Source organism: Bos grunniens, chromosome 11 (genome assembly GCF_055505025.1).
Source record: "Bos grunniens cultivar Pamir isolate PY7600 chromosome 11, Bosgru_T2T1.0, whole genome shotgun sequence".
Classification (NCBI taxonomy): Eukaryota; Metazoa; Chordata; class Mammalia; order Artiodactyla; family Bovidae; genus Bos; species Bos grunniens.
The window spans coordinates 4,050,062-4,076,394 of record NC_141175.1 but is presented as its reverse complement, the minus strand read 5'-3'; the positions used below and the strand labels follow the sequence as shown (position 1 = coordinate 4,076,394).

Here is a 26,333-nt window from a genome sequence, read left to right as displayed (position 1 = left end):
GCTCCCGCTGAGGCTCTGGCCTCAGGAACTGCCCTGTTCAACTGTTGTTTCGAACCTGAGGAACTTTCTGCACTCACGACCTCCTCAGCATGCAATGCCCCTAGGTCTCAGGCCGCAGCCACCTCCCACTCCCCTGAGGCAGCCTGAGGAAGGGCGCCTCGAACAGAAACTACTCAGAAGGACCCACGGGCAAAGAGTGCCAAGGCACCCCAGTGACAGGGGTTACCAGATGGTACTTACATTGGCACCAGCACCACACACACCCGGGCTGGGGCGGGGGGGGGGGGGGGGGGCAGAGTGTCCGCTGGTCACTCACGCCCCTGTCCGACTGGCACACCAGGGGGCTGCCCATACCCTCAGGGCGGGGTGGGTGGGTGGAGGCGCTGTCCGCGGTGCTGAAGGAGGCGCGGCCGCCCACCTCCCCCGACTGAGCCTGCTGCCCAGCTGGAAAGGCGAATTGACAGAAACTTTAGCCAGGACTCCCCCAAGCTACACTGGCCACTGGAGACCTCTCCACCACAAAACAAGGTGTGGGAGGCGGTAGAAAGAATCAACAGTTCAGCACCGGGGGCAGTAAGCAGGTGCAGGCGCAAAGCTGAGGGGAGGGGCTGCTGGGCACTCTGGTCTGCGGGTCCTCAAGGTTCCCTGGAACTGGCGCCTGCGGTACCTGTGAGCAGGATTCCCAGGCATCTCAGTCGCCATCCCCTCCCTCTTCCCCTCTGAGGGAGAGGGGCTGTGGTCCCGCTCTCCCTCAGTCCAGCTTGGCCCTGAGAAGATCAACTATTGGGGACTTCCCATCTTTCACCTTCTGCCTATCCCTGAGCTGTCTTCCAAAGAGTTTCTGATTCAATACTGGACATTGTGAAATTTCAGAGGTCCAGTCCATACACCCTTGCCACACACCCCATCACTGGTAGAGCTAGTTTTACTTCAAAACAATTACAATTTTTTCAAATATCGGATTTCTTTATTTTTAAAATGTGCACATTAGAGTTTACTTAAATACAAAATGTTTATTTTTCTTGCAGGTAAGAAATTTCAGTGACATTTCCACGTCAATTAGCTTCTTTTTAATCCAAATCCTTCCATTAAAAATAAATATACATTTAAATTATTGAACTATCATATTTATTAGTCTCAATACTTACAACTTTAGAAAATGGAACTTAACCCTTGCCTTAAGGGAGCGTCCAGCTCTGAGCAGCGACGGGACACAGTGCCGTGGCCACCCTGACCTGCCGCCCCTCAACCTGGAATATTGTCAGGAACCCTGAACGCCGATGTCGCCCGTCACTGGGTTCTGTCAGGTACACAAGACCGCCCACCCACAGCACCGTCCCAGCTCTTGCTGTTGGGAAAATGTACTTAGGGGAGAAAACGACATTTGGCGCAAACCAAAGGCAGTTTAATTAATGGTTCTGAGCACATTCCTTTGGGCTGTGTGTACACTGGCCCAGTTTTCAAGTTGAAAAGAAACAATAGGTGTCTTCAGTAACCCAGGCACACAGCTCAGCCACTAAGACAAGCCCGTGGCTTTTAAAACACAAAGGCTTCCAGGAATTAAAAAGTGTCCAACAGAAGAAAGCTCTCGGCAGAGAAGTGGAGCGTTCCCTGCCCAGAGGCCTCGGGTCACACCTCCCACTGAAGGGGACCACAGAGCTGAAGGCAGTTGTCCGAGGAGTCGGCCACCCCTCTTCCCCAAACTGTCAAACGGTCAGGGTGCTCACTAAACACAGGAACCGGAGCGCAGAACAGGCGTGGTGGGAGACACCGTGACACCCACCAGTGTCACACGCACACACCCACTCACATTCAAAGGGAATGCTCCCTGCTGTGGTCATTTCTGTTTAGTTTACATTTTCAGAGGCAAATTTACTTCTAAGCTTTTTGGGTTTTAATAATGTGTTAAAACCATTCAATATTAGACAATTAAATCATCAAAGCCTGGGAGCCTGTGGTGAAACAGCTCCAGAAAATGAAGCTTGGCCAAGACCACAGTCTGCCCCGCCGCGGGCCACCATCTCCCTCCCACTGACAGCAGGGCTCTCGCGGGGACTTGTATGTGCCAGGGGATGACCGCACAGGATGAGGGTGCCTCCGGAGGCCCCAGAGAGCACCCCCTGCCACAGTGGGGCTCAGCGCTCTGGGTCCGCGTGGTGGACAGACTAGGACCGCCTTACAGCCTCGTGTCACCAGGCTGGCCAACAAAGACAGCGCCCCCGAAGGGCCCGCCTCCCCTCCACACCCCCCACACTCGGGGCTTCCCTTCCCTGGTCCTGAGCGGCCTCGGCGCCCCAGAGACCACCAGCATCTGAGAGGCGCAAACGCAGGGAATCGCTGAGCCCGGCTCCACGGAGCCACAGAGGGCGGCGGGCGGTGGGCCCCGGCGGCGGGGGGAGGGTGTGGGCTTTTCTCCCCGACTCCCAGAGCGAGGCCCTGCAGTCAAGGAACTTGAGGTGAAAGCGGGTGCAAAGTCCTGTTCCGGGGCTTGGCCACGCACTTCCGTTTTCAGACCTGGAAGAGTGAAGTCTTTGCTCTAGGATCTGTAGGGGACACATCTGGGCCACGCAGGCGGGGAGCGGAAGGACCCCTCGAGGCGCCGCCAGGTCCGGAGTGTGGACAACGTCCCTGATCTGAAGAGCACAGCGGCAGCCCCGCTGGAGGCGGCTCCGCAGTCTCGCCACGTCCTACACGGAAGGATGGTGGTGCTTGACTTTCCACCGCTTGGAGCGCACGCGGAAGAAGAAGTACATGACCATGAGGAAGAGGGACGAGGCCACGTAGAGCACCACGCAGAGGCTCATGTCCAGGCTGGAGAAGCCCATGCCCAGGAAGGCCGCGGCTGCCTCGGCGCCCCGGCGGCCCTCGCCCCCCGCCCGGCTCCCGAGCAGCAGGTCCAGGCCTGGCTGCGACCTCTCCGACAGGCGAGCCCGGGGGGGCAGCAGGCTGGGCGGACGCAGGCTCTCGGCACCGTGGTCTGCGGGGGGCTGCTCCGGGGGAGCCTGGCTGCCCTCCTGCTTCTCGCCCGGGGCCGGGGCGCCTTCGCCGGGGCCCCCCAGGTCCGCGGAGTGCGTGTCCACGAGGTTGTCCCTGCCGTAGTGCTGCTTCAGGAAGAGCAGCACCTGGCCCTCGTTCCAGGTCCCCAGGCCCTTGATCTCCTCGTGGCAGGCTGGGCAGAGGTCTGGGCTGGGCCACGGCACCTTTGGGAATTTGGGGTCCTCACTCGGATGCCCTGGAGGAGGAGGAGGGCCGCGGTGAAGAGATCTTCCGGCCGCCTGTCCCGCACCCTTGGGGCCTTGCCCGCCTCCCCCTTCGCCCACCACCCTGTCCCTCCCACCCTACCCTGCACAGCCGCCCACTTCCCTGAAGCACTTGCAGCACAGGAAGTGTCCTCACGTGGGCACTGCCACTCCCCTAGCCAGACCCTGCCCCAAACACCCAGAAGGGGCTGGGCGAGTGCCCGGCTCAGCGCCCTTGACCTTGGCCCGTGCCGAGGTGCGGTCCTCCCTTCCCTAAGGTGCCCCATGGGTACAAAGACCTCCAAGAGGACCCTCTCCTACACCTTCCCTCTGGCTCACTCGCTCCCTTGTTCAGCACACACGCGGGCAGAGCACGGCCTGGGCCGTCAGCCGTTGTTTGGGGGCGAGACCTGGAGGCAGAGCCGGGCGGCCCCGCACGCACAGCTGCACTTATGAGCCTCCGGTTCCCTTTCACTCGCAATGCAGTGACGGCCCTGGACCCCGGGGCTCCCACAGGCCCAGGGGGCAGCAAGTATGGCCCCATGGACTCCCAGGATTCCCTGACCTGACCGGGCACGCCTTGCCACCCAGTCCTTCTGGACACACACGTCAAGGAGCCACTTCGTTAGTGGGGTGCTCAGGACAGGCTGCGCTGGGCAGCAGCCACAGGGCCATGAGGACCTCACGGCCCGGGCGCTCCCCTTTGGGGTCTGGAAACACCCCCCCCGAGACAGAGAGGGGCTGCTAGAGCGTGTTCCACAGAACCACACAGACCTCACCCCAGAGGCGGGACGGAGGGGCTGGGGGACACACGGAGTCACAGGAGCGACCCCATCCCAGGCCGCCTTCACACAGCACTGCACACGGCACACTGAGCCTGCTCAGGGCAGCTTGGCTGGGGCCTCGCCGACTGCGCCAGGGCTGAGCGCTGCCACGACGGGGTCACCACGAGGCCCCTGTGAGGGCGGGGGGCGGGGACAGCCGGGGCAGGAGGGCCCTGACGCCCTGGACGTGGAGCCGTCAGAACCAGGGCCATGGCGGACGGGCCTCCACCTACAGCCGTGGGCGAGGCACGACTCCCACGTGACCGGACCCGCAGCCCCTCAGCCCCACGTCCAGAAAAACCAATTTTCTTTAGTGCTTTAGTTGTAATATGTTTTTATAATACAGTGGATTAAATAAAAACCAACAGTTGAGTGGCATTTTCTATTCATCTCTATTAAGACTTATTTCTCGGCGGATTACGTTTAAGCCTAATTTTAATCTGCCAGTGATTTAGGAACAGTTTGAGTTACTTAACTCTGAGAAAATATGTGCGCCCCAGTTTTTCTTCAAACAAAACCACTCTGAGGAGTTTGGTCTAAGATCTGAGGGCAGATTTTAATGACACTAAAATCCCTTGTTGACAATGAACTGTATTCCCAGTCTCCCACCATTGCGTTTACTGGGGGCCTAGTGGGCTCCCCAGGGCAAGGGCACGTCCACGTCCACACAGCTGGGAGCCCTGCAGCGCTAGAGCGTCTGGGAAGCCGGGGACAGGAGCTGGGGACAGGAGCTGGGGACGGGAGCTGGGGACGGCTGTGGCCTGCCAGCCGCTGGCAAGGTCACTAGGAGACTGACACCTGATCCCACAGACTGCCCGGCCGTGGCCCCACGGGCAGGCAGCCCCCGCCGCCCACACCAGGCCCCGCGCAGGCTGGGCCACCCAGTGGCTTCTGCTCACCTGCCAAGCGGCTGTTGACCAGGTTATGCTTCTTCCAAAGCCAGAGAATCGCTTGGTCCGGGGTTTTCACGGAATCTATTGATTCTTTAGCCATTTCCTCAAAATGCTCGCCGCATTCCTTACACCCGAAGAAGACGTGGACATACCTCCTGATGGTCTGCAGCACAGCCTGCGGGTCGTCCTCGAGACCTGTGGAGGGACCAAGGCACCCGACGGTGGCCAGCACCTCAGGGTCAGCAGAGCTGTCAGGGGAGCCGGGACGAGTGAGTGCCTGACGCGGGCCGCGGGCCAGCCCCCAGGGAGAAACCGGCTCCTTCCCAGGTGTCCATGGCCACCAGACGCTGCTGCTCACCCTCTTGACACTGCACCAAACGTGCACACCCCATGGGCAGGCGGCTGCCTGTGTCCAGCTGCTGGACCTGCTCCAAGGCCCGTGCTGGTCCCCAGGGAACAAGCCAGAAGCCTGGAGCGGCCACGTCCACCAGGACCCCCAGCCCCAAGACCAGCCCAGAGGCCAGGGTCTATGTCCCGTGTGCCATCCCTCCTGCCCTACAAGCAGCCCCCAAGGCTGGGCCTGCGCCGGGGCGGCTACTCATTCAAAATCTCGTTTGTTTTGCTTTGAAATCCTTGCTAGATGCAAGCCCGAGTGTGGACACGGCCTCAGGAAGTGCCTCCAGGCGTGACTCCAGCCCCAGTCTTTGTGGCCAGTCTTTCCCGGATGGGTCAGCAGCGGCCGGGCTCCAGGCAGCGGGTCTCCAGGCAGCGGGCCAGTGTAGGCCTGCCCTCATTCAAACAGCCCGAGCCTCTCGGTGTGAGGAAACCCTCTTATCTACCAGCCGCACAGACAGCGTTCGCCCGTGTGTCAACAGACCCTAATGGGACCCGGTGCCTGCGTAAAGGCCCTGGGGATGGGGGCAGCCCATCTGAAGAAAACAACCCCACGACATCAGGGTGCAGCACGCACCGTGCTGAACGGACGAGCCCAAGGAGCCCCGGGCGGTGGCCGCAGGGCGGGACCAGAGTCCTGTCCAGACAACTAACGCGGGGGATTGAGTGCACACAAGAGACCGTGAGATTAAAACAGATTAGACGTCAGCATTAGAAGAAAGGCAGCAAAATAACGGGGGGTGGGGGGTGGGGGGGTGGGGAGATGCAGTTACGGAGACTGAATCGTCTTAACAGCAGGCCTTCAGGAGCCCTCTCTCCCCACGGCCGGCAGGAGCCGGGGAGCCAGCCTGCCGGGAGAGGCCCCAGGGGCATCAGCCTGGCAGGTCCTGTGCGTCCCTCAGAGAAGGCCCCAAGCAGCACGTGGCCACCGCCTGGCGCCGTGTTCCTGTGGGCAGCGGGGGCGCCCAGCGCGAGGCCACCCGCGCGGGCTGAGGACTCCCTGTGGCCGGGCTGCACTCCCAGCCGTGAGCCCTGGGCCGACATCTGCCGTGCCTGGTGGGTAATCCTCCCCGCCTCGTCCCCACCGAACCTCTGCACACTCGGGCCGCCCTAATCTTTAAAGTGGACAAGAACCATAAACCCTACCTGGGGCGGATTAGAGGCGCGGCAGGCTTTTTAGTCGATGGGGTTTAAGCGTGCAATAAGGAGAGGAAAAACCTTCCAAGACATAATCCGGGTCTCAGTCTGACCCAATTCTTTCGGCGGGAGACAGACTCCTCGGATATTGCTTCCATTTACACCGACCGAGGGGACGGATGCCCGAGGTCTCTCGGGCTGTGCGCCTGTCCCTGGCCGCCCACAGGCCATGGGCAGCGGCCCCGCGGTGTTTTTGCAGAGCGTCCTGGCTGCTGGCCTCCCTCTTGGTCACCACCTCCGTGTCCTCTGCGGAGCGTCCCCCGTCAGCACAAGGTCCGGGCAGCGGAGGCTCCAGGGCCCTGGCCAGCGCCCGCCCGCAGCACTAAGCCTCTGAGCTCACCTGCTGTTTGGAGCCCCAGGTTCCTCCTGAACACACCCAACACGTTCTTCTGTGTGATTCTCAAGAGAAGCCATGGTTTAAAGCACCTCCCCACCCCCAGCCCCGGGGCGTAGACGTCCAACGCCCCCTGGAAGTGAGGAGGGGCAGGGATGCCTTAAGAGGCCGTGGGCCCCCTTGCTGTGCCCGACAGGTGGGCCATGTCCCCCCAGCCCGGGCCGGGGGTGTCTGAACCACAGGCCGTGGCGGAAGTGACACCCAGGCCCTGAAGCCCCTCCTTGGCCCCCAGGGGAGCTGTACTGCCCGGGGCCCCAGCTTCCGAGTCTAGAGCACTCAGCTCCCACACGCTCAGCAGGCCCACAGGTGACCTGTCCCAAGATCTGAGGCCCAGAACCTGGAGCAAAAACCTGGTGCTGGGCTCAAGCCATAGCATTTGGGGTCTGTCTGTTACACAGCAAAGGGGAACTCTAAAATAATTTTACAATCTTACTGGAAAGAATATTGACCATGTGGATCCAAGGACTCCACTCTGACTCAATACAGATGTCAGTGATGATTAAAGAACGAAACCACAAGATAAGCAGACACCCCAAGGCTGCCAGGGCCCTGCGCCAACTGTGGCACACACACCACACGGTCCAGAGAGGATCCAGAGGCCCAGCACGCTGTTAGTGACCTGAGGGCGCAGCGCGGCCCCACCTCCTGCCGCCCTGTCTGAGTCACCCCTGCCCCTCGTGGGCCTGGGAGCTTCCTTCTAATGAAGCAACACGGCGGAGGTGACGGACAGGCCCCCAAGGGCTCCAGGACAGCCACTGCCCGTGGGCAGGCTGCACGGAGAGGGACAGCCGCCACCCACGCAGGGCGCGAGCCTGGGGAGGGCATCCAGCCCTCCATCATCCCCCGCCAGCCCTCAGAGGAGACCCCAGCCCTGGCTGGTACCCTGCCCTCAGGCTCTGGGGGACCTGAGACGGAAGACCCTGGCCAGGGCACACCAGAGCGCCTGCCCACAGACGCTGTGTGTACGAATTGTGCACTGCTCCAGGCGACCTGTTATAAATAAGACACCACACACCTCCCCAAACGGGTCTCACACTCCTTAAAGCAAAAAAAAAAAAAAAACAAAAAAAAAGAGGCACCGACACCGAGAGGCGTTCCTGGCCAGCACACGCCCAGCCCCGAGACGCACGGCCCATGGGTCAGCCAGGCCCCAGCCTCCAGGGCAGATGGACGGGCCGCATGTGGGTGCCTCCCGCGCTGGGGCAGGGGCTGAGCAGGGCTCCTGAAAAGACACACGCCTCCGTCCTCCTCGGCACAGACCCGGGCACCCGAGGGCCCAGCACCCTCTGCAGGCAGCATGGTGCCCATGCAGGTGACCCAGGGCAGGGGGGCTGCTCACCTGTGCCATCCAGGGCCTTCGGGTGGGTCCCGGCTCCAACAGTCAGAGTGTGGAACAGTTTCCAGAGAGAACACGAGTAGCCCCTCAGCTCCGGTCGGCTTCCTTGACATCCAACCCACTTTATGTGATTAGTGAGAAATATCCCAGAAATCTGGGCAGAGAGGGGTGTGGAGAGAAGGAGAGATACTGAATTGTTAAAATTAACAATTGCTGGTGACTGTCCTGTCTCAGCTGCATGGTGGTTACACAGGGAGTATCTGTCTGAAAGCTTTATCAACTACGAGTACGGTTAAATCCAGGAACAAACCGGAGAAAAAAGTCTCTATTTTACTGACTTCTCAGAACCTGGAGCCATGGCCCACTGTTTCATCTTTGGGAGAAGGGAAGCATCCACCTGGGCCGTGATGAACCAGCAAGAGGAAGCATGCAGGACGCCCGCCATTGTTTCAGGTTAGAATTAGTTGTAATGAGATTTACAGAAGACTAATAATGATAATAAAGGAATTCAATTGTCAGACAATTTTCAGCCAGAACAAACAGGATCTTCACTTAACGAGCAGTGAGCTGATGGGCCTGAGCCTGTAACAGCCCATGAGTGCAGGCTGCAAACGGCCCCTCAGGTCCTGCAGGCGACACACAGGCCTGGCCCCGGGGCCATGCTCCTGCTCTCAGCCACCTTCCGGTCACTCGGCCTGGGGCCCGTGGAGGGGAGGCCAGGCCAGACACTGGCACCTGTCAGGCGGCCAGAGCAGACCCCAGGGAGCCCACACCCTGGGCCTGCGGCTGCAGCGGCCAGGCAGCTCAACCAGGGCATCCCTGCCGGACATGTTGTCTTTATTTACTCCTTTTCCAGGTGTGAGATCTAGATGAATTTACTAAAAATTGAAAGAGAAACCCTAGCGCTGCCTCCCTGCGGAAACCCCTCATCGTCTCAGTCAGCTGATCCAGACCCTGGCCTGGGGAGCAACGGGAGGTCGTCATGGAAACCAGGACTGCAGACCAGGGACACGGGGGCGGCGAGGGGCCCCCGGGCAGACTTCCCTCTGCAAAGGGGCCACCTCACCCGCATCTTGTTGTTGACCAGGTCAAGCACGGCATCGTAGGGGATCCTGTCCAGCGGAAGGCTGGCCAGCCACTCCTGCAGCATCTCCAGCAGCTTCCTGACCGGCGGTCGTCCGGGGAAGAGCTGGGCAGGAAGGACCATGCTCAGGGACTGTTCAGAGAGCACGCCCCACGGCAGGCATGGCCTCCCAGGGGCCGAGACCAGGCCTGCCCCGACCTGGCCTGCCACAACCTGACCCACCGGCTGCCCGAGAACCAGGTGGGAGTCTCTCCAGAACACAGACAAGGCGGCCTGGGGGCTGCACCTCCCTTCCTCCAGCCCCACCATTGCCCTCACACCTGACGACAGGCCCACGGCCACCCAGGACCTCATTCGTCACGCTGCCAAGGGCTCGGGGGGCCTCTCCGAAATCACTGCCGACTCGCTCAGTCCGCGTGCCTCAGCGTAACTTACACCCATCCGCTGCTCCCCTCACTCCCTGCCACCACCAGCAGCCCCCCACCCCCCACCGGCTCTGCCCTTGGACTGGAGAGGTACGCACACTCGAGGCTTCCGTGCAAACAAGTGCCACCCGCTGCTCAGCTGCACATGGACACTCAGGCCATGCTGGCGGCACCACGGCGCCAGGGAGGCCTCGAGCAAGGAGCCCGCAGCTGTCCTGTGAGGACCTTCGCTCAGATGCTGCCAATTACACGTGCAAATTAAGGGCCGACGCTGCCCTAACGACAGCGTTGGGACCAAAAATGCCCCGTCTTCAACTCTGCCAAGTCTGGGTTTTTCCTCCATCAGTTATAGAGCATCAGTATCAACTGACCAGCATTTCAAGTTTAAGTAAACTTCAGAAAGTTGTTAAGAATAAGCTATGCTAATCTTATAGGCCATGCGTGCCCTCCAGCCTGACACCAGAAAAGACGAGGACAAAGAACTCATGTGCAGAGCGAGACCCCCATCTTGACACGCTAATAGCTGGGCAGCCAGGGGGGCACTTTCTCAAAGGAACGAGAACGGCGCGAGAGCTCTGACCTCTGAGGTCATCGTGGGGGGAGAACCGTCTCGACAGTCTCCATTTATTCATTTGCAACACACCATGTAGCTTTCTATTCCCTTAAACATAAGTTCTAGCTCTTTACTTTTTTAAACGACCTTACTAAGTAAACTCTGACCAGCCAAATTATCGCTTAGGAGCTACTGTGTCAGCAGGGCTTCCCAGGTGGCGCCACTGCTAAAGAATCCACCTGCCAATGCAGGAGACGCAAGAGACACGAGTCTGATCCCTGGGTGGGGAAGATCCCCTGGAGGAGGAAATGGCAACCCACTCCAGTATCTTGCCTGGAGAATCCCGTGGGCAGAGGGCCCTGGCGGGCTGCGGTTCATGGGGTCGCAGAGCTGGATGCAACTGAGCGTGTGTGCATGCATGTGTTGGGCTGCACACTTGGCAACAGGAATCATTTCAAACTAAGTCTCCTTATCTCTCAGGCAATAATAAACAGTATCTCAGATCTTGTCAGATCACGTCAGAGGCTATAGAGAGTGGCCTCTGGAAGCAGATTCCTCCCGAGGCAGCGCAGGATCAAAGGTGACCAACAGGTGGGCGCGACCCAAGGGCCTGGGCTCTCTCTGAGGTCGGAGAGCAGAGGGCCACAGCAGGGCTGCCGGGCCAGCAGAACAGGGTGCAGATTCGCCCTAGGGGGCAGGGACACCCGACTGCCTGAACCTCTGCCCACAGACCGCGGGCCCGGACTCTTAGCTCGGGAGCTCAGAGTTCTCAGCAGGAAATGGATGCCGCCCGACAGCTCCTCACTTCTAGACCCGAGCAAGCACAAAGCCACCCCTGCCCCACCTACTACTAAAGGTGGGCATGCCAACCTGGCCCACCCCCAGGGCCCACCCAATGCACCGGCCACAGGCGTCTCCTCCCTGTAAAACCGCCACCCTCCATCTCCACCGACCCCCAGACACACAGGCCTCCCGCCCACACCCTGCTCCCCTCGTGCTCCCTTCTCATCCTGCTGCCTGCCGCCCACTCACATCTGGCCTGGCTTGGCCCCCTTCAGACCACACTGAGCCCTTTAGACCACCAAGCCCTTCAGACCACACCAAGCCCTTTACACCACTGAGCCCTTTAGAACACACCGAGCCACACTCCCGCACAATCCCCTCCTCTCTGCTCCACACGCCCCCACCCAGCGCTCGTCTCCAGCACCCTACACAGGGACTCCACCTGAGCAGGACTCTTGTCCCTGCCACGTGCGTCCCCAGGCACACCCGCTCCCTGTGGCCAGGGGCCCTGCCCCAAGTCAGACGCCCACGCACCTTGGCCAGGACAGTGATGAAGTCCTTGAGCGTCTTCAGCTCGGCACCGGCCAGGGACCTGTGTGCTGCGAGCTCCACTCTCAGGAGGTGGTGCAGCCCTGACTCCAGGTCGGCCGTGTACAGCTTTGACCTGGGAGCGAGCACTGCCAGGTCAGGGGAACCCACCCCTCTCTCTAGAAACCCCCCGTTCCTGAGCCCAACCCCACCCAGAGGGACGCCCCCAGGACACCCCACCAGCAGACAACAGGGAGAATCCCCAAGAGGCCAGCAGGCGGGCGGTGGGCTTCTGAACGAGCCACCCAGAGGAGCCCTGGGCCCGAACTCCTACCCACGGCCGCTCCCGCAGCTTCCTGTGGAAGAACACTCGCCTGTCAAAGTCCCTCCAGACCACGGCTTCCGAGCTCTCCTCTCTGCTGGGTCTCCCAGGAAGGGAACCTGGTTTCTTCCTCACTCCCGGCAGTGACCTCAGGTAAGAGGAGAAAAACGACCGGAGGGGCTTCCCACTGCAAGAGGGGGGGCAGGCGCAGGCTCAAGCCGGCTCCAGGGCCTGGCCCATCGGGAGGTGTCTCAGGGCAAGAGGATCAGAGCAGCCCCCTGCCCCTCGAGGGTGATGTGGTCCACTCAGACCAGTCATTCTCTGAGCATTTACTGCAGATATTTGAGGCAGGGGGCGGGCAGAATGGTGACAAAGCCCGGGCCTGAGGGAGCTGCCCCCAACCTGGGAACATAAGACAAATCCAGAAACAGCACCGACCTACAGGTGTGAAAGCACTAGGCTTCACTCCTGTTTGCTGGGGAGGTTAGGATGGCCCGGACAGTTGGTATGAGCACCTGCCAGGATCAGTTTTGTCCAAACCTGTGGTTTTTGACCTCAGACCCTCTGCCTGCAGGCTGCCAGCTCCACTCGGGGCGTCTGGGGTCCGGCAGCGAGGGGCTCCCAAGCACAGCGGTGCAACCCATCTGCTGTGGGACTCCACCCTCCCGAGGTGGCTCAGGGGTCACCCGAAGGGTCCAGAGCCTGTTTTCATTCCCAAAGGGAAGGTATAGCAGCTATCGCTAAAACCATCGTCTTTTCATTCTGAGGTTACAGAGACACTTTCAATGTAAAACAAGTGTTTTTCCTTGAAGTGAGATGGCAGTGTATTCAGGGGTGTATTCAGGGGAGGTCTGCTGAGCTGGGTGCCCAGCTCTGCGAGCCCCAGAGACCTCTTTGCTTAGCCTGAATTCCATTGTTTTTTAGAAAATACCAGACAGCCCAGGAACCACACGTGCCTGAGGCTCCTGGGTAGGGTGCCCTCAGTGCCCCAGTGAACGTCTTGGGGCAGGGGAGGCGCTGTCCACATGGTGACTCACCGAGAGCTCCGTGGACGCAGGTGGGGCTGGCCCTGGCCACTGGCTGTGGCTGGGGCCTGGCAGGCAGCTCAAGTTCCAGGAGGCACCCCTCTCACCCGTTATGCCCTCCCAGCCTCGACTCAACTCACTTCCTTTCCAGCTGAGCCTGTCTCACGGTGCACGGGCCCCACTGCAGAGGCCAGCGGCATCCTGCTGCTTCTGTGGGTCTCACAAGGCGACCGCCACGTGTGGGGCCAGAGCCGGTCCCCCCGCTTTCTATTCTGGAGACCAGGTGGTGAGTCCCCCCAGACCAGTGAGTGCCCACGCAGTGCGGGAGGGCAGCAGATGCTACTTACACGGTGACTGGTCCGTGCGACCCGTTCGGGTAGATCAGGTAGCAGGAGGGAAGGGAGGGCACGCCGAGCTTCTGCAGGAAGGCTGTGTCGGAACCCAGCGCCCGCCTCACCTCGATGCTCTCGTACGGAATCAGGTCCAAGATCACCTGGGCGATGAGACGGCACGTCACCTTCTTGGTGGGTGGTGGGGTCCGCAGGAAACGCCACGCTGACGAGCGTGCCTTCTTACAGAAACTAACAGCCTCTCAGCTCAGCTGCTCCCTAAGGCCGACCGCCACTGACACCCCTGTTGTGTTGCACGTTCAGGCCCCCGGGGCTGCAAGGGCAGGAAGAGCAGCAGCTGTGCAGACCCTGAGAGGGGTCAGAGCTGTGCTCCCCACACCCCCTCCAAAGCCCACCCCATCAGACGGGGCCGGTCACCCCCAGGCGAGTGGGGGCCACACCCCAGCCTCCCCTCCACCCACAGGGCTTGCTTTGGGAGGCTGACAGCACCCCTCCCAGTCAGCCAGCTGAAGGGCACTGGATTTGCCAAAGTTGGGAGTCCAGAATACAGCAGAGAGAGTCTGGACCATAACGCCTACTGGACAGAGGACACCCTCAGGGACGCTGTGTGTCCCGGGGACCACATCCGCCGTGAGCCCACCTGGCCCCCCAGGGGAGGTGGCGGCAGGCGGGAGTTGCTTCTGTCTCCTCTGGGAGGCAGCCCCCCACCCCGTCCCAACGGTCTTCTCTGTAAACGAGCCTTCTCTAGTGAGTCTGCTGAATAACACATGGGCAATTCCGAGAATTAATGAGTGCAGAACACACACTCCAAGAGCTGAGGCGGAAGTCGCTACTGTCACGGAGTCTGACCGCAGCGCCGACACGAGAGGGGCGCAGACAGTACCTCGCGTCCGACGTAGGAGCTGTCATCTTCCAACAGCACAGCCACGTACCGGTCACCTCGCTTGTCGATGAGTGAAAGGACGTCACTGGGCCTTTTAAGAAGACAGAGCCTTTTAGTGTCTTCAAGGCCATTGCATACCAGCGCCCACATCACTCAATGCACGTCTCTACTCTACAAAATTAAATTCAACTTGAAACGTGCTGCCTTTTCCACAGAAGCACACACCTGATGGGGTCCAAGGACGGGCAGGCGGGGGGCCGATTGCCGTCTGTGTGGTTCTGCAGGAAGTTGATCATGGTCCGCCTCACTGTCTGCAGTTCTCGGTCGGGCCCTGTGGGGAGGACCCCCGTCACAGGCAAGTCGGCCCTGCCGAGCGCCCACCCCATCCCAGGGCCCCCAGGGCGCAAGGCACACACGGTGGAGTCACGCGCAGACCACCTCACGGGACCAGCGTGGGAACTGCTGAGCTCCAGCGCCCCCGGCGTGGAGCCAGGCCACAGGCACATGTCCATCCACAGCAAGCTCAGAGGCAGGCCGAACGACCTCACCTGTGGGCTCCGGGGCGGGGGGCAGGGGGTCACTCACAAAAATTCACCGCGGTGCCCTTGTGACGCGTGCACTTTTCCAAACTTTTGTTTTCAAAAATGTGTACTTAAAAAAAATTTAACCACTGTATTTGCCAAAAGCAAACATTCTTGCTGAAACTGTGGCTGTTTAACCCTTCCGGGGAAGAAAGGACTGACAGCCTCAAGGCGAACCTGCCGAAGCGGGGGAGGGCAGGCCCGCCCAGCCCTCGGGGCGCTGTGAGGGACGCAGGAGTCTAGGAGAGTGAAGGACGACGTGTGTGTCCTTACCTTTAAAGTTTTCTCCAGTTGTGAAGTCCTTTGTAAACGCTTTAAAATACTGAGGGGAAAAAACCAACAAACACAAGTAAGGAGCAGCCTTGCCCGGCGCCTGTGTAACCGTCTCATCTTCAAGCAACAAGACGGCCATCATGGCTGAGAGCGTCACTCTCACTGCTCCAGGAACTTCACACTGACTGATGATGAAACCACGCTTCTACGGGCCTCTGTGCAAGGCAGTGTTTCTTCCAGACTCACGAGGGCTGCTCAGTACCAACCAGACCCGGGCACACAGGGGTTCTGCCCCGACAGGGCTGGGACCCCGACAGGACCCCCGCGGCCGGCACTGCCCCCACAGGCTCGTGGTGCGCCAGTGCACAGACTCCCGGGAGGACGACAGGCTCTGCGACAGGGGTCTTCCGGCAGAGGACAAGCATTGTACGTGAACATTAAAAACCTTCTTCACTGAAAGACTCAGTGAAGACAATGGAGAAAGTGACGGCTGGGGTGACAACACCCCCCTCTCACAGCTGGACAAAAGGGCATGATGAAGACACACGGGGCTTGTACACCAGCCCGGAGAACACAGGTGGGACAGCGGTAGATGGGCCAGGACCGAACAGAGGCCACGCCCTGGCCCCCATCAGCACTGCACGCCAGGGCTGGGCCCCAGCCACACCCAGCGTGTGGGGGTCCCAGCAGCATCCTGTTAGCTGAGGGGGGGCCCCCGAACACGCAGCACAGCACCCTGTGGGGAAAGCCGAGACACAACAGGCAAACCCAATAGGAAGGCGCTGAGCGGACCCAAGCCTGGACCCGCGCTCCAGGGGAGGGCGCCTTGGTGGGCAGGGCCCAGCCAGAGACGGACACACGAGGTCACCAGGTCAGCATGACGGGGAGAAGCAGCTGGCGCTGTGCACACAGGGCACGGGTTCAGGGCTGAGAGGAAGGGGGCCCCGAAGCTTCCCAGAGGCCACCTCCAAAGGCACGGCTTCCCTCCTCAGATGTGCTCCAGTGAGGCGAGGGACCACACACACAGGCACGTGCACACGCTCGTGCACGCACACACACACAGGCACACGTGTGCACGCACACACAGGCACACACACACACACACAGAGCTGGGTGCACTGCTCAGGTTCCAGTCGCCCCCTAGCGGGAGAGATGGGGACAGGCTTGTCTGCAGGGCGGCCACGGCTACTGGCACAGCTGGCAGGCACCAGACCCCCACCCCCGGGCAAGGCACCTGCGGGCCCCGCCTCACTTGGGCACGCGCTCTCAGGGCAGCGCCGGCCACTCCCGTGCCTGCAGGCCTCGCTGGGTGTGAGCAGGCAAGTGCACAGTCCCAGTGTGACCCTGCAATCCAACGGGGTGCAATGAGAGGTGACCCCTGCACACAGAAGCCCCTGAGCTGGGAGACGCCCTCCCCAAGCCCCCAGGCCATGCGAGCGGCTGGCGGAGGCGCGGCGCTCACCCGGAAGGTGGGGTAGAAGTGGATGTCGTAGGCGCGGCACACCTCCTGGTTCTTCTCCTCCGCACAGTCCAGGGCGGCGACGCGGATGGCAGCCGCCCAGTCTGAAAAGCAGGAGCGAGACTGTTAGAGGGGCCCCGTCCTGGCGAGGACCGGGGGAGCTGAGCCCTGGAGACCCCAAGCGCAGCTCACACGGGCGAGGGCAAGGACGGGGGGTCACCTTCAGTCGCCAGCTTCAGAGGAAGGGTCTCCCCAACACCCCCAGGTGAGGGTCTCTCTTTGGAAGACCTGCTCCCTTCTCCAGGACAGTAAGAGTCCCAAACCTTCGCTGGCTCATCGGCGGGCTTGGGGACAGCCTGCAGGGGAAGCAGGAGGGCTGGCGGTCGGGCGCACATAGGGCAGCAGAGCAGTGCCCGAGCAGGACGAGCCCAAGGGGACGGGCCGGGCCGAGCTCCGCTCACCGCGTCCTGCAGTCAGGTGACTTCTGAGGGGGAACCTGTGACTGTCCGTCCCTGAGCTGTGGTGAGTTCTGACAGACACCACCAGTCTAAAGCACTCACTTTGCTACAAGTCATGGCAAATGAGTTTTCTCTGAGTGCTGCTTAAGACTAAGACTTCAGAGTTACAGTAAAGACAGGCCAGGAAGGAGAGAGGCCAGCCTAAGTACTACACGGACACCAAGGCTTGTATACATCGGCAACTCATGATTGCTTTTGTTCCATCTAATGTTACACTTATGCTTACAAATACGTGCCTTCTTCCTCTGCAACTGTAAAAAGTATGTACTGATATTAACATAAAGCAAAAGATCAAGTGAAAAACACACAAGACACACAGCTCCACCTTTCACGACCGATGACAGAACAGTGCTCCACTTAAGTGGCCGCAGTGAAGCTGGCTCATCCTGAAGGCGTTTGAAAGGATGGAAGAAATCACAGAGCCCTCCTGAACCACAGGTCACGTCTTTCTGGAATCTCAAATTACAAGGAACTAAGGAAGAACAGTCAACGCTCTCGTCCCATCGGTGAGGCCGGAGCGCAGACGCGGGCAGGACGCACGGCCTCGGGTCGCTGCGCCCCACCCAGCGGCCGACTGTGAGCAGGGAGCCCCGTCCTCTCCACTCGGCGCCTGTCCATCCCGCCAGAGCGTCTCACTTCTGCAACCTCCTCCCAGCTCACAAACACAGGGAATCAAGGCTTACTGAGAATTTCCATGACAAGCTTTTGCTCCATCTTTAAAAAAAAAAAAAAGGCTGTTCCAGGACGAGAGAGAGAGGAGACAGAACACGGCCCCAGGAGCTGACACCACGCACACGCGGAGCCGGGCCCAGGCAGAGAGAGACGGGAGACACCCAGAGCCGCTCACGACGGTGCCGCTTTCTCGTGGGACTTGGCCCCACGTTCTTGTTTTTCAGGCTTTTCTCAATAAGCATGCGCTACTTACGAAATGTAGAACACGGAGCCTCAGGATGCTTGTGGGGAGCGTGTGCTCCACGTCTGTGCACCATGGGGCCCGCGGCCTGCTCTGCCTGTGCCTCCCTGGACTCCGGGGCAGAAGGCCACAGAGCGCCCATCGGGGCTGCCAGGCGCACTGGCTGCCAGGCAGAGGAGGCCCCAGGCCCGGGCGCGGCCCTCCTGACTCCAGAGGGCACTGGCTTCACCCGGGCTCTGGTTCAACAGCCCCCGACCGCGAAGGAGCACTGCAGGCTCCAGGGGCTCGCCCTGCCATCCCGGGCTCGGCCTGCAGGCCTGCGCGGGGGTGAACACGACCTGCAAACCGCCCCCGGGGGCCTGGCCCCCACCCCAGCCCCCCAGCCGGAGTCCCCCCACGACGTGCGCCGCTCTAGCACAGGACAGACCCCTCGGGCGGACACTCCACTGGCCTGGGCTCAGCCGCCTTCCTCTTCAGGGTCACGAGGCCACCCCAGCCAGGCGCCCCTCCTGAAATGCAACCGACCCCCAGGCCCAGCCCTCCTCCCGGGGTGAGGAGGGGAGGGACAGCCTGGCTTCGGGAACCGCCGGGTCCTGGCCACAGATGCCCTGGGCAGAGCAGCAGAAATGGGTGACGCTTGGTACCAGCTTTGCTTTTCCAGCCTCCCAAACTCCTTCAAGTATCCCAGGCACCCAGTAGGTGGGCCCTGCCCTTAAAAATAGGGTACACCTGCCAGTGGCTTCAAAAAGAAAGGCCTTGGCTTTCCCCAGGTTTTTAACCACCTGCTTATTCCCAGGGTAACAGTGAAAAGTTGAGGTGTCCCCTGAAATAGCAGCAGGGCCCCAGCATCAGTCCGACTGCGCTGAAACGCTCTGTGTTTAAGAAAAACTTACGCTGGACTGATCTTTCCTGGGACATCTCTAGTAAATGAAACACTTCGTAAATTTACAAGTGTGAGGGTTCCCTGCACCGAGTCCTTCCTAAGTCAGCATCAGGGTGTAATTTTCAAAAAGCCAAGAGCATGACTCATCACTGCAGAAGGAGGAGTCACACACGCCTTTGACCTGCTTACTGATGGACCCGGCTGGGGTGAGAGAGGACCGAGCCCACGGCCAGCAGGACTAGCCCTCCAGGACAGAGCTGGCCGACGTTGGAGGGCAAGAAGCCCTCGGGTTCCCTTTCCTGCTGCACAGAAGCGCTCTGAGTCGCTCCCCAGTGAGGTCTGTGAGTTCACTGCAGCCTGGGTCTGAGCCCTTAACTAATGGTCATGAAGCGAAAGTCAACATAGGCACAGCCCTGGGGACTCAGCTTGGGGAGCCTGGGGAGCAGGCCCGTGTGGTACTGAGAGGACACGAGCCCCACCTCGGCTCAAGTTTCAAATGTGTCCTAACAGGAGAATGAGAAGAAAACGAGCCCCCGGGCGGTGACCGGCCAGGGGCAGTCACGGCAGTGCCCTGGAAGGCAGCACGACTGTGAGGTTAGGGCCGGCTGCCGCGTCCCCGGAGCCCAGACGGCTCGGGGTCAACCTGGCCCGGTCATCGGCCCCAGGGCGCAAGCCAGCCGGAGGGCTGTCCCTCCTGCTCACAAGCTGACACCAGCTTCTCAACGGCCGACGGTCCCGGAAAGCCAGCGCCCCCACACCCCTCAGAGCCCGCCCGCCCCACCGAAGCGAGACGGGGTGCTTCCCGTCCCCACAAGCACCCCCACTGGCCAGCGAGTCTCTGGGCCTCAGTCCTGCAGGGAGCAGCCGGGGACACTCCACGGAGAGACCAGGCCAAGGGGCCTCTGCTGGAAGCCACTCCTGCAGCTCGTGTGGCCGTCGGGGCTGGGCCCTCTGGACACGGCACCTGCTGGCCCTCCACGTGGCGGGCCCCTCGCCCAGCGGCCCTGCCGGGCGCCAACCCCAGCGTCCCACTCACCTTCCTAGGACCTGCCCCCACGTCCAGCTGTTCACACCGCTGGCACTCCTGCGCCTTGTCTGTCCTCCCCTCTGAAGGACGGGGTCCACGCGGACAGGGAACGCACGCAGAGAGTGTTCTGAGACGCACACAGGTCACCACAAGCTGGCGGGGACAGGACAGCTCCTGCTGGGCCAAGGACTCTGGGGTCCGCACGTGTGCACCCCATCCAGGCGGCGGCCCGGGGCAGGGCCAGGTGCCCGGCCTGCTGACGCCTCACGTGGTCCTTGACCACCTTTGAAAGAGGCCGCCTGTGCAGCGCAGGAAGGAGGCAGATGAGGGAGATTTCAGTGACGGGGGCACCAACAGCCACCACAGGCATCCCGGCAGATGGGCGGCTTTCACAGCAGCACAAAAGGGAGCCGGTCTGTTTTATCAGGGAGAATGCAAACCGTTTCAAAGGGTGAGCTTCAGGGTCTGCGCTCATTCAGCTGGTGCCCTCCCCTCCTCCTGCCTCTCCCACCTGTCGGGACTCCACACACAAAGGAGGGAAGCGCCCTCAACTGAATGCAAATCGCCTGCTTTCAGGACTAGGCCCGCGCCAGCCACCCCCAGCTGCCAGCCGGGCTCGGGGCCTCCACAGGGAGCAGCGGTGAGCTCCGGGCCACTCCTCACTTCCGCTCACAAGCCCATCTATTTTTAACTAAGCATGTCTACACAGAGAACTACAATTTACAATTTATCTCAAGTTTCCTTGTCAAGTAACTATATTATTTATCCTCACAGAATTAAACTTCCCACCATTACTTGGCAAGTTCTAATAGAACGTCTATACAAGTCACACTTATGGTAAAGCATCCATCACTTGAAGAAAACGGTTACAGTTCAGATTAATTAACCCCTCGGGTTTCAGAGAACCCCGCCCCTCGCTTCCTTGCGGCCTCCTGGTCCTCTCACCCTTGGAAGGGAGGGCCGGCCATCAGGGTGAGGCGGCCACGCTGGCTCCCACGCTGGCGCCGCTGGAGGGCGCTCTGGCCCCCGTGAGGCCCCTCCAGGCAGAGCAAAGGGCCTTTCAGGCAAGCTCCAAGTTCAGGACGCACAGGCCCGGGCAGAGAGGAAGCCTCGTGCTAAGGAGCGCGCCTTCTCCACCAGCCCCCAGAGCAGCCTGGAGTCACGCTCTGCGTCAGCCTCCGGGGGCAGAGGGCCGCGACTGTCTCAGGGCTGTCTCATCCCTGTGCTTGCACGCAGGTGTGTTTGCACGCAGGTGTGCTTAAGCTAGCACCGTCTGTGGTCCCGCAGGCCTTGCGGCACGCACACTGTGCACAGCACACGTGGGAGTGCTGGCCGGCTCTGTGGGCTGGGGCGGGGGCGCGCAGCACAGGCCGCGGGTGGGAACCACCCTGAGATCAGGGTCCCCCGGCCGCCCGTGAAGCCAGCAACATTCGCCAGCAGGGCTCCTCTGCTCAGTGTCCCAAGGGGCACACGGCGGCGCTGTCCCTCTGGGTCCGGCTGCAGTGAAGCCTGGGTCTCACAGACAAATCTCAGTGCGGCAGAGCCCCCGTGGGGGGACATGCCCCCGCCCACCTGCCTCTCCAGGGTCCAGGTGGGGTCCTGCTCCATCAGCACCCTGCCCCCTTCAGCCCCCCGGCTTCTCCCAGAGGACAGGGAGCGGCTGTGGGGACCATCAGCTGGTGTAGTTCACGTGCATGAAGCCTGCAGCCATGCGAATGAGGAGACTAGCTGGTGACTGAGGTGGGTGTGAGGCAAGCGGGGGCCTGGCCAGCCCTGGATGCACCAGGCACGTGCCGCGGGGCCCTGGCACCCACGGCCTGCCACTCGACGGCGTGGCCACATGGGTGTTGTGCGGTGGTGCTGCCTGCCAGGTCCTGCTTTCGTCTGAGTCTCTCATCAAGAATTCTGGGGGTGGGCTTCTCTGGTGCCTCAGTGGTAAAGAATGTGCCTGCTTGGAGACATGGGTTTGACCCCTGATCCAGGAAGATCTCACAGGCCATGGAGCAACTCAGCCTGTGCACAACTACTGAGCCTGCGCTCGAGGGCCAGTGCTCTGCAACGAGAGAAGCCGCTGCAGTCAGGAGCCCGAGCACTGCGACCAGAGAGAAGCCTGCACAGCAACAAAGACGCAGGGTAGCCAGAAATAAACAAACAAAATTACATTAAAAAAAGAACGATCTTGTATAAAAAAAAACCATTCTGGGGCCAATGACAGAACACCTTCCCCTGTGCCCCCCAAGACGGAGCGGAGGAGACACGGGAGACAGACGCCCAGGACCCGGCAGCCCCGACGGGCGCTTCGGGCCTTGAGGAAGTCTCCGTGGCTGTCTTGAAGGCGTCTCCAGGTGGCAGCTGCCCACCCCCACCAGGTGTCTCAGTTCTCAGCTCAAAAGGAGGTGGCGCAGAGACTGCGCTAACATCACAGCTCCAGGCAAGAGGATTTTCAGGGGCACAGCAGGGTTTGTTTTGTGAAGGACTCAGAAGTGACAGGCCTAAGCCAGATCTACACAAACGCTGGAAGGACGTTTGGCTGCACCCACAGCACCTCTTTTGTTTGTTAAGCCACCTTCATAGAAGGAAAAACAATTATTTTCAAAATCTTAAAAATGTCAGCAAAGAGCTCAAGTTCAATCCAAATCTTTTAGGAAAACAAAGGTGCCCCGACGCTGTGTACAGAGAGGGCCCGCCAAGGGGAGGAGCCCTGGCCCCCTGCAGACCCCTGCCCACTCTGAGCAAGTGGAGGAGGCCACTCAGGAGGCGCTGGGGCGGGGAGCAGCAGGCGCTCCTCCAGCTCAGTGACCAGCCCCAGCCAGCAACCTCAAGTCAGGGAGCCGGGGCTGTACTGTAAGCAGCCACCTTCTAGAAGCCATGCTGCTGTCGAGAGTGGCAGTGGAGGGTACAGTAGCTGAGTGGGCTGGACAGGGCATTTCAAGAGGGGAGGGAAGAGGCATCTGACGGGAAGAGGCATCTGACGGGCCCAGGCCAAGGTCTGCGTGCCCCAGGGGCTCACTGAACCCCCTGTTCACAAAAGGCTGACTGGGCCTGAAGCCGTGAGAGTGGAGCAATGACTGCGCGCAGACTGGACTGTGTGGGCGCTGGGCACCCCCGCCCCTGCGGGAGGGCCCCTGGCAGAAGCAAGGCGCTGGGCGGAGGGGCTGCACTAGCCTCCTCATCGAGGGTGTGGGCAGTTCTTCTCAACACGCTCCTCAGGGACTTCACAGAGACGAGGCACGGGAAGGACCCTGGGTCAGTCAGGCGGGAGCCCAGGATCCGAGTAGCAGGTTCCTCTAGTGGAGCGTTCTTATGTGCAGACAGCCATGGCGGGGGGTGGGGGGTGGGGTCCCTGCACCGCCTCGAGCCTCAGGCCCTCTCCTGCAGGTGCCTGGCGTGGTCAGTGGCCCCAAGACAGGGATCCTCCACCTCTGGGGCTTACGCTGACAGGCCAGGCCTCACGCCCAGAGCTTCTGCTTCCGCCTGCCCAGCCTGGGCCCACAAGGTCTCCAGGTTAGCTCTCTCTGGGGACCTGACGTGGACACTGCCCAGTGCCCAGGCTCTGCCTCCAGTCAGAGCTCGTGCTCAGGGAGCCCCCGGCAGTCCAGCTCTCAGGACCCCCGTCCTCCCCCCCGTCTTTGGAGCCACAGCTGTTTTTCACTCTCAGTCACATCTCCTTTTGTCTCAGGCCTGCTCTTCCTGCCTTCACTTGCAGAACGCCCAACTTGGCATGCGTGCTAAGTTGCTTCAGTCATGTCTGACTCTGCGACCCTAGGAACCATTGCCCTCCAGGCTCCTCTGTCCAAGGGATTCTCCAGGCAAGAATACTGGACTGGGCTGTCATGCCCTCTTCCAGGGGATCTTCCCCACCCAGGGACTGAGCGTTTCTTACACCTCCTGCACTGGCAGGCAGGTTCTTTACCACGAGTGCCACCTGGGAAACCCCCAACTCTCTTAAGATAATCTTCTTTAGCCAACAGTTAGGCTAATCACATCACTAGGTAATAGATTTTACTACCAGATTGGCCAAAAAGTGTGTCTGGGAACATACAGAGAAACCTGAATGAACTTTTTCAGCAACCAATAGTTTCTGTTTCAAAAATAACTTCCCTTCTGAGTTGCAGGGACAATGCCCAAGGCTCCTCACATGCTGGCTGAACCATGCAATGGTTTGCAATATTCAAATCCTACTGACAACTTCTGTATTTCACACACTAAGCTGAAAAAAATCAAAATGTGCAAAACAAGTGATGACAGCATCTTGCCAGAGCGACGAGCGTGAAAATTGCCGTATCTGTTGCTGCCTCCCAATGACAAAAGAAAACTGCCAAGTCCTCTTATTATTAAAAGTACTTGCCTGATGGCACAGCAAAGGCTTAAAGGACACCTATTATGGAGCAGACCGTCCATTTCACGAAGTCTCTGACTTCAGTTCTGACCAGCGGCGAAGGCTCAAGAAAACACTAGATCGAAGAACAGACGCTTTACAATCAAGAAGTCCCAATACCTTGAGGCAAGAGAAGCCGCTAAAGATAATCACAATCACATACAAAAGCCCGATTTAGACTTTTTTTTTTTAAGTTTCCTTACGAATCTGTCTAGATATGAGAAAATCCCAACAGGGTTGGCTGTAAAACTGCAGTTCAGGAAAAGAGCCCATTTGTTACTCTCTTGCCCTCTGAAATATATAATTAGAGGTCAGCTCAGCCTCAGCAAAGTCCTGCCAAACCCTGCTCTTGTTGGGGACAGGCCCCCACTTCAGAGCAATTCGTGTTCTCTTCTGAAGCGCTGCCAGCTTGTAGGAAGACTGCTGCAAAACCCTTAAACGGCTACAACTGTGCAATGTACAGCACGCCAAGAACTTAGTGGCTGATTAGCAATTCGCACCGGGATGAGAAAGTGCCAAGCATCAATAAAGTGTGGGAACGTGACCAGAAGTCTGGTGGGTGTCAGATTGGTCCAAGGCTGCGTGACCACGCACAAGGAACCAACCAATGAAATGCGGGAAGGTCTTTTTCTGCTTCCACAGAGAAGTCTCCAGCACAGCTGGACCTCTTTGAGTAGCCACCATATATGCTCAGCTCTCCAAACCAAAGGAGAATGAAGAACGACCTACAGGGAAAGCAGCCCGGGACAGGAACGGGAGCCTCAAAGAACCGGGATTCCAGGCAGCCGGGTGGAGTTACTGAGGACGAGATGAACGTCAGGACACAGCTAGGATAAAGACCTGGGGCGGAGGTGGTTGCTGAAGCTTTCAGAGACTCAACAAGAGGGTCTGGAGGGCTGGACAAACGAGGAAGGCCTCTGTGTCCCCAGCTGAGTGAGGGCGGTGGCGGGAGAGGGGTTCCTGTCATCCTGACTTGACAGCCAACTTCCCATATCTCCACTGGGGCGGGGGGCGTCATACGAGGGATGAACCCAGGGTGCAGGCCAGCGGCCGCCGAGGCGGAGCACCTCCAGAGGGCCAGGGGATAGGAACCTGAGGAGAGAATCCGGGGGTCGTAGGCGGCAGGCCAGAGACCGGGGTCGGGCCCCCGCGCCAGGCGCGCCTCACCTCTCACGTCTGCGGCCAGGGCCCGCCAGGTGGGCGCGTAGCCGATGCAGTGGCCGCACCACGAGGAGTAGAACTGCACGAGCCACGCGGCCGAGCTGTTGGCGGTGGCCCCGCGCACGCTGCCGCTGTCCAGCACCCACACGGCGTCCTCGCCCGCGCGGTACAGCCGCGCCGCGCCGCCCGCGCCCGGCCCTGCCGCCGCCGCCAGCAGCACGAGCAGCGGGGGCAGCCTCGCGGGCCGCCCCGAGGGCGGGCGCCGGGTTCGGGCCGCCGCCGCCGCCGCCGGAGCTCCCGGGCTGCGCGCTGCCGACGCCGCCGTCCTGGCCGCCGCCATGTTGGGAGTGCCGCGCCGCGCCTGACCTTTCACCCTGGCAACCGCCGTCACGAGCGCCGCGCGCGCCGGGCCCCGCCTCCAGCGCCCCGCCCCGCCCCCATCCCTGGCGGCCGGGTCCCGCCCCCGCGCGTCTCGGCCCCGCCTTCCAGGCGCCCCTCGGCCTCGGACCCCAAGCTCCAGGCTCTGCCCCGCCCCGCCATGGCCATGCCCTCGACCCCGCCCATCGAGGCCAGGCTCCGCCCATTCACGTCCGCCTCCGAGACACAGGCTCCGCCCCCCTCGCGCCCCCGCCCCCACCCTCACGGGCTGCTAAGACACCTCTCAAACCGCCCGTCGCCCCACCCCGTTCCGGGTTAGGGTCGCCAGATTTAGCAAATGAAGGTACAGGAAGCACTGTTAAATGTGAATTTCAGATAAGCAGCGAGGTGTTTTTAAGTCTAAATATGTATCATACCTGGAATGCAAATTTAATGAGACTCATTTAGACTAAAAACGCTTCGCTGTTCAACTGAAATTCACATTTTACTGGGCTTCCTGTGTTAAATCTGGCAACCCTACCTGGGGCTTCGGA

The 26,333-nt window shown here is 60.5% G+C and overlaps 1 protein-coding gene across 1 annotated transcript; it reads right to left on the bottom strand.

Annotated features, from left to right (window-relative positions):
* Window positions 1-945: 945 nt before the first annotated feature.
* Window positions 946-25,810, bottom strand: QSOX2 (quiescin sulfhydryl oxidase 2). Its single transcript, XM_086324339.1, has 12 exons — window positions 25,429-25,810; window positions 16,546-16,646; window positions 15,084-15,132; window positions 14,455-14,560; window positions 14,230-14,320; window positions 13,344-13,489; window positions 12,024-12,158; window positions 11,656-11,785; window positions 9,343-9,465; window positions 8,280-8,430; window positions 4,963-5,151; window positions 946-3,232 (listed from the first exon to the last, which is right to left on the bottom strand). Exons 1-12 carry the CDS (start codon window positions 25,760-25,762, stop codon window positions 2,688-2,690), a joined length of 2,100 nt encoding a protein of 699 aa, XP_086180465.1. The 5' UTR covers window positions 25,763-25,810; the 3' UTR covers window positions 946-2,687.
* Window positions 25,811-26,333: the final 523 nt, after the last annotated feature.

What these genes read in the sequence shown, in the direction of transcription:
- QSOX2 (XM_086324339.1), bottom strand. Translation starts at nt 25,762, where the DNA reads ATGGCGGCGGCCAGGACGGCGGCGTCGGCAGCGCGCAGCCCGGGAGCT. An exon ending in GTCTGGAGGGACTTTGACAG is followed by an intron (nt 11,786 to 12,023) that starts GCGAGTGTTCTT and finishes GCTCGCTCCCAG; the next exon opens with GTCAAAGCTGTACACGGCCG. An exon ending in GGTCAACAGCCGCTTGGCAG is followed by an intron (nt 3,233 to 4,962) that starts GTGAGCAGAAGC and finishes CTCCTCCTCCAG; the next exon opens with GGCATCCGAGTGAGGACCCC.